We start from the raw sequence: 7524 nt of genomic DNA, 5'->3' as shown, positions 1-7524 counted from the left end.
ATGAACTGAAGAGAATCTCCCAATGAACATTTTGATATATCATGTGCATGAAACGGAGCTACGGTCACGGAGTTATGATGCAACGAACATGGGCATAAAACATGAGGGGGAAATGATTTGGAGGAAAAACGACCTCCCGAAATCTCAGATCTAGGGTTCGTATTTTCACACGTGAACTGAGATTTGGCACGAGCTCGCCGGAGTTGGAGGTCTGGTGGCAGCAGATCTGGCCGGCCCCTCACCGGATCCGGCCGGAGGCAGGGTCGGCGGCGAGGTGGGGCGAGGCGCCGGTGCGCGCCGGCGAGGTCGGTATGGCTGTGCGGTGGCCGGCGAGGTGTTGTGTGGCTGCGCGGCAGCCGGAGCGGAGCGAGGCGGCGGCGGGCGCGGTCGGCGGCGGCGGACACGGGTGGCGGGGGAGCGGCGCAAGGAGACGGGCGGTGCGCGGGCTCGGAGGGCCGGACGCGGGCTCGGAGGGCCGCGGCGGGTGGCGGTGGCGCTTGACACGTGGCGGCACGCCAGTGGTGCGGGCGTGGTGGCGCGGGCGTGTCCGGCGGGTGCGGACACGTCCGGCGGCGGAGGGGACGAATTTTTGGGTTTTGGGACCCGAAAATTGGACGGGGTGCACATATTTATAGCTAAGAGGAGGTAGGAGTGTCCAAATGGAGTGTATTTTTCGCCCACACGATCGTGATCCTACGGCGGAGGGCATGGAAGTGGTTTGGAAGGGTTATTGGGGCGTTTTGAAGTGGTGTTGGGCTGCAACACACAAGAGGTCTTCCCGGTTACCCAGTTAACCGTTGGAGTATCAACGGACTCCAAATGGCACGAAATTTGACAGACGGTCTACCGGTGGTGTACCAAGGCCACTTGGCAAATCTCGGTCCATTCCAAGAACGTTTAACACCCGCTCACGAAAAGAGACAAAAGGGGGACGCTGGTGCACGTGGGAGTGTCGGATTGCAAAACGGACAACGGGAAAAATGCTCGGATGCATGAGACGAACACGTATGCAAAATGAGATGCACATGATGACATGATATGAAATGCATAACATGAACAAAATGCAGAACGAAGACAAAAACCCAACCACGAAGGGAAATCTCATAATTTAAAGCCGAAAATGGCAGAGTCAGAGTTACAATTATGGCAAGTTACATCCGGGGTGTTACTTCGCTAAACACTAGTTAGGAGTGGAAATCTCTCACTCTGCCTATCTTCCCTCTTCGACGCCCCAATCACCAAACCGTGAACTTCAACTGATGCCAAAGATTACAGCAAAGGACGCCATCACGAAGGAGCTCGGGGTGACCATTGAAGACCTACTACTGGGTATTTCGCGGCATCTCCGGCATGCCGCAGACGGCGTGATCCTATGCCGGTTCGTGCGTGTCAGCTACCACGTGGACTACCTCCGTGTCCGAGACCCCATACTCCGGATGTGTTGCGGCCATTGGAGGCCTTCCCACATGTACGCGCTCATGCAATGTTCTACATGCCGCTAGGGGATGCGTCTGCTATCTGCCAGGCTCTCCGGGTGGAAGAGGGACCTGCAATCTCACACCACCACGAGGCGATCATTGTTAAAAAGCGTACTAGAAAAAAAATCATGCTTACGAATAAAATCCAGAATCATTATGAAGACGCAAAGAGGTTAGATTTGGTTTTTACCAACTATTAAAGATTGATGTAGGGTGTGTTTGGTAGCACGTATGGACCTAGCCTAGTTGTTCTCCTCTCATACATGTTGAGTGTAGACATGTTGAGTTCATGCAGTTGTTCTTGTTTGGTAGCGATGTATGCGCTGAGACATGCTGAGCTGAGACTTTGTTTGGCAGCCTGCATGTGTTTAGACATGCTGAACAATTTCGGATTCCGAATATTTTTTTGAATGATGAACAAAATCGAAAAAATGTGAACACAAATTTAACCATATTTTGAAATTTTGAAATTCTAATTTTTTTTAGAAAATTAAAATAAAATTTGAAATTCTGAACTTTTTTGAAAATTTGAACATATTTGAAATTCCTAGTTTTTTGGAAAATTTAAATAAAATTTTTTAAATTTTAAAAAATTAAAAAATTTAAATAAAATTTGAAATTGTGATTTTTTTCAAAATTCAAAAAAATTTGATTTTCTTTTGAAATTCCGAACCTATTTTAGTTTTTTGAAAAATTGAAATTCTGAACATTTATTGAAAATTCAAACAAAATTTGAAATTATGAACATTTTTTGAAATTTTTTAAAAATGAAATTCTAAACTTTTTCAAAAATTTAAATAAATTTTGAAATTCTAACCTTTTTTTGGAAATTTAAACAATTTTTGAAATATAAACATATCTGGACGTGGTCTAGTGGGTGGGGATGAGTGTCAGGGCCATCATGGCTGCCTCCATGCACCCTGTCTGGGGTGCATGAGATGAGCATGGCTGAGGGCTCTTTTATGCATCAGATGAGCATAGCCCAGGTGAGCCCATGCACCCTACCAACCAAACAAAAGTGGGTCGAATTGGGAACTTTTGCCCTCATACACTCTTCATGCACCCTACCAAACACACCCGTAGATTCCCACAGCTAGGTTCTACCTCTCGGCCGTTACAATGTTCTCCCATTCAAGGACCAAAGGAACGATTCCTCTACCAATATCCACACATATGAAATCAACAATCCAACACAGCTTCGGCCGTCCAGAATGAATAACTACCATATACTAGAGAAGGTGTGGAGCAGCCTTCGGCGGAGTGAATTTTCTCGGGAGAGGGAGATGGAGGGCGCAACCTTTAAGGACTACGTTGTTTCTGGAGGGCTGCCCCTCCTCACATATATACATATATAGGCGCATTGGAAGGAGATCGGCGTGGAGGAGGGGATCCCTCCCCTATGGTCGGCCGCACCAAGGAGGGGACGATTCGAGACCGCGAGGATACAGGCCGGGAAGACACAGGACACCGAAGCCATGATGTGATAGCCTGGCTTATTAGGGATGATAGACTACTCATATCAATAAGGAATTCCTTCTTTTCCGGGAGCCCATTCGGACAGAACTCCAAAGTTAAGCGTGGTCAGCTTGGAGTAGACGTATGTGCCAAGAGGAAACGTTTCTGTGGCCCGATGAGGACGTCGGTTCCTCTGAGTGAGGGTGTATGTGATAGCCTGGCTTATTAGGGATGATAGACTACTCATATCAATAAGAAATTCCTTCTTTTCCGGAAGCCCATGCAGACCGATCGGGAAGTTGCTCCCGGGTGTGTCCGGGGTGTTACACATGAAGACGCAAGCCACTAAGGTCGTGAAGCCCCGAGGCCAAGCATCCCAAGACCAAAAGTCTGTGGCCTCAGATAAACTCTCCTGGAGGCCGCTAGTCGCCGAGCCCGGAGATGTTCGAGACAAGGATACCAAAGGCTAGACTGCACCAACCGCTGATTGAAAAGGAGTCCGCTTGGATTTCGTTTTGGAGGAAGCCAGACTCCAAAACTCCAAACAAGTTAAGGAGAATAATGATGATGACTACCTACATCTGTCTATAAATCTAAAACAAAGCAGGAGTAGGGTGCTACCTCAACCACGATGGTCTAAGCCCTGGGTAAAATCCCTTTCCGAACTCCCTCTCGTACTTCCGGCTACACTTGCCACCCTACCGAGGGCACTAACGGTTTTTTGCATCGTCAACATGGCTCATGACGGTGTTGCAAAGGCCCGGCTGCAGAACACCCAACATAATGGCTCATGTTTCAAAGTTCTTGTCTAGCAAATCTTCGATCGAAACCCGACTGATGTTGCAAACCTACGAGTGCGACATGGGTTCATGTTGCATACACTCGTGGTTGAGGTAGCAGACGGCTTGCGACCTGTCGAGTCTTGGTCTTGCAAAAGATCAGGTGGCCAATGCACGCCGTTGTAGAAGAAAAGAAAAAGTGGTCTCTTTTTGTTTGAAACGGTCAATGGGTGATTTCGCTGCTCACCCATCCACCACACCCGAAGTCCATCCCTTTCCCGTGCATTTCCTTCCTCTTTCCCCCGGCTGACCGACCAGCTACCACCAACCCAATCAAACCAACGCGGCAAATTCTTCTCCTCTCCAGCCTACCTCCGCCTGTGTCCTAGCGCTGCCGCCGTGCCGTGCCTCAGCGCCAGCCGCCGCCGACGCCTGAATCCCGTACCACGCCCCCACCCCCAACACCCCCGCCTCTCACGCCCCTCGCGCCCATCGACGATCCCGTTTCCCCTCACCGCAGCATCGCGTTCCCGCGGCCTCCGCCCCTTCCGCAACCTTCGGCCATTGGTTTGTGAGGTATGATCTTGTTTTCACCCGGTGGCTAGTCTAAACACTGCTGATCTCCGCAATTTCTGGGTACGCCGGTGCGCATCCGGCACATCATATTGATCAGCCCCTGTTTTTCCTGTAGTTCAGGACTCTGTTATAGATTAATTACAGATTATGGGGACAGGGAATTTACTTTATAGATCGGTTGTTACTAGTTCGTCTGGAGGCAGCCACATTGGCCCTTTGTGGGCAACCTCCTTCCATGATCGGAGCTCATCAACAATCTTAGATATCAGACTGTGGACCGTGCATGCCTTTTAATTGAAAGTTCAGGATTCTTGACGTCAATTCTTTTTTACTAGCAATTTTCGGCCATGATCGTTACTCATAGACGTCGTGGACGCCCGCATTCACCGTGATAATAGAAACTGCTGTTATGCTTTGGTGCGCCGTGAAATAGGATCATTTCATTCATGTAACGAGTGCTCTGCTGGGCCATGTTTGCATCAGATGGTGTAGCTCATATGATTACATTCTTAACTGAACCGCGCAACCAGCTCATGTTCCCGCGCAATTGAGTATCTACCTCCAGCTCCCTGCCTAGTTTTTGTTGCATTGATGTACCTCTTCTCTCAATCTTGGGCGATGATCATGACAGTTCTAGACACCATGGACGCCCGCAAGAATCTGCTACGCATTCCTGCCCTGTAAAGTAGGAACATATCATGTAACGCGTGCTATGGTGGGTCTGTTTGCGTTCGATAGCGTGGCGTCGATGATTACATCTTAATTGAACTGGGCAACCAGGTCATGTTCCCGCGCAGTTGAGTAGCTCATTTAAATTTAATTCCTAACTACACCATGCAAACTTTGAGCCTTTCATATTTAACTGCTTCGAGTCACATGACATTAAGCTACCTTGATCCTGTGAAATCTTTGAAGTTGAACTTTCCTTCAGCAGAGTCTTCAAGATTTGAGCACCACAGGCAACAGCCTCCTACATCCTAGTGTCGGTACTTGGTAGGGTAATCTTCCCTGGTCCCCAGAAGCTGACTTCTATATGAGAAGCTTGAACAGAGCATGTGAACCATCCTGAAATCTGATGCACATGTGGACCATCCTGGTCGTGAGGCTTCCACCGATCAGTCTTTAATTAGGCTATGCAAATGGCTCTGCTAGCAAGGCTATCTCTTGCAAGCTCTGAAGCAAGAGAGTCTAGTTTGGAAGAAAGACATGCTGGTTCTGATGAACAAACTTTGGAACAATCAACGGAGGAAGCATCTCAAGCATCTCATTTTGACAGTGATTCGCAGGTTCTTCTAGTCAGCTCTTCGGTTGATGGTAGTCTTCCTAATACCGGTCAGCTTGATAGGGAGTGTAACATTGACAATGGGATGATAGGGGTACCAAGTGATAGGACAAATTACAGTGGTGATGCGTCTGGAGAGGTTGCTGACGGGGGGCTTTCTGTCTCTTCCGCCCCTCAAAGGGAGAATGTAATCCTGCCAAGATTGGGTGATATCTGCATGGAAGGGCCATCTGTTCGGCGGCAAACAGCTGACAGGGGATTCCCCAGAATAATATCGTCGTCATCCATGGATGCCCGGGGTGATTTCTCTGCCATCGAGAATCAGGTACGCGAGCTAATCAATGATTTGGGAAGCGATTCCATAGAAGGTCAGAGATCAGCAACATCAGAGATTCGCCTTCTAGCTAAACACAACATGGAGAACAGGATTGTCATTGCTAATTGTGGGGCTATAAACTTGCTGGTTGGCCTTCTTCATTCACCAGATGCCAAAGTCCAGGAAAATGCAGTGACGGCCCTCCTCAATTTGTCACTCAGTGATATTAATAAGATTGCCATCGTGAATGCAGATGCTGTTGATCCACTCGTCCATGTCCTGGAAACAGGGAACCCTGAAGCTAAAGAGAACTCAGCAGCTACTTTGTTCAGTCTCTCATTTATTGAAGATAACAGAGCGAGGATTGGACAATCTGGCGCCGTAAAGCCTCTCGTGGACTTGCTAGGAAATGGGAGCCCACGAGGAAAGAAAGATGCGGTTACTGCATTGTTTAATTTATCCATACTTAATGAGAACAAGGGTCGAATTGTGCAAGCTGATGCTCTGAGGCACCTAGTTGAGCTTATGGACCCAGCTGCTGGAATGGTCGATAAGGCTGTAGCTGTCTTGGCAAATCTTGCTACGATACAAGAAGGGAGGACTGCGATTGGGCAGGCGCGTGGTATTCCAGCCCTTGTTGAAGTTGTCGAACTGGGTTCAGCGAAAGCGAAGGAAAATGCTGCTGCGGCATTGCTTCAGCTATGTACAAACAGCAACAGGTTTTGTAACATAGTTCTTCAAGAGGATGCCGTGCCCCCTTTAGTCGCCCTGTCACAGTCAGGAACACCACGCGCAAGAGAAAAGGTTTGCCACTTCCTCACTTCCTATAAAAAACTTTACAACTAGAAGAAAAATAGTTACAAAATCTTCTTGTTAAGCATTTGAATTTGTTGCAGGCGCAGGCTCTTCTCAGCTACTTCCGCAGCCAAAGACATGGGAACTCGGGAAGGAGATGATAATGATGATGGTCCTACGATTATTTTATAGTGTACATCAAGCATTTCCCTGGATTTCTCAGATGATGGTTATTGTTGTGGCGCTGTGTACTGCTTATAGTCAGATTGAGATTGTGCTCATCATCTCAAGCTACTGGTGGATTAGTTGGTGTGTTTGTGACCGGTCGTTGTTGTTGTTGAGATGGTGTATTTTTCAGGTTTATATTTTTCGACAGCTTGTCTATTGGTATCTGTTTCACTGAGATTTCGTTTCGTACATGTTATTAGCTGATTCAAACAGTGATTTAACCTGCATGCTTTCTCTTCTCTGCCTAGACTTGAGAGATACTAGCGCTCTGATGTGTGTGATCTTGTGACCGTAGGTTAGGGCAGCGTATGTACTGACGTTCTGTGATAGAACTGAAATCAGTAGTTAGTGTCCGGCGTTAACCCTTTTATTCCAGGTGTCAGACAACAAGTGTATGTCCACATGCTCATTGTGATTCTGTCAATCTTTTGGTTATGCATTGATTGTTTTGATGTGGTATGTCTACATGCTCATTGTGATTCTGTCTACATGCTCATTGCAAATCCATCTAGTGGAGATCATTGAGCAGGTTCAGAAAGATTTTTCAAATGGTCCTTCTAGTGCCTTAGTAAATCGTGTAGCCGACAAGTTTGGTTGGTACTGTTTAGTGTTTAC

General features: G+C 47.6%; 1 protein-coding gene across 2 annotated transcripts; it reads left to right on the top strand.

Annotated features, from left to right (window-relative positions):
• The first annotated feature begins 4002 nt into the window (after positions 1–4002).
• LOC125545471 (U-box domain-containing protein 4) lies at positions 4003–7149 on the top strand. Of its 2 annotated transcripts, none has more exons than XM_048709418.2 (3): positions 4003–4288; positions 5220–6690; positions 6783–7149. In XM_048709418.2, exons 2-3 carry the CDS (start codon positions 5422–5424, stop codon positions 6840–6842), a joined length of 1329 nt encoding a protein of 442 aa, XP_048565375.1. In that variant the 5' UTR covers positions 4003–4288; positions 5220–5421; the 3' UTR covers positions 6843–7149. The 2 variants fall into 2 exon arrangements, with proteins under 2 accessions (XP_048565375.1, XP_048565374.1); XM_048709417.2 differs by having other exon boundaries at positions 4004–4288; positions 5223–6690.
• The last annotated feature ends 375 nt before the right edge of the window (positions 7150–7524 follow it).

Source organism: Triticum urartu, chromosome 3A (assembly GCF_056163025.1).
Source record: "Triticum urartu cultivar PI428250 chromosome 3A, HENAU_Tu73, whole genome shotgun sequence".
Lineage (NCBI taxonomy): Eukaryota > Viridiplantae > Streptophyta > Magnoliopsida > Poales > Poaceae > Triticum > Triticum urartu.
This window is presented reverse-complemented; position numbering and strand designations above follow the sequence as displayed.

What these genes read in the sequence shown, in the direction of transcription:
- LOC125545471 (XM_048709418.2), top strand. Translation starts at nt 5,422, where the DNA reads ATGCAAATGGCTCTGCTAGCAAGGCTATCTCTTGCAAGCTCTGAAGCA. An exon ending in CACCACGCGCAAGAGAAAAG is followed by an intron (nt 6,691 to 6,782) that starts GTTTGCCACTTC and finishes AATTTGTTGCAG; the next exon opens with GCGCAGGCTCTTCTCAGCTA.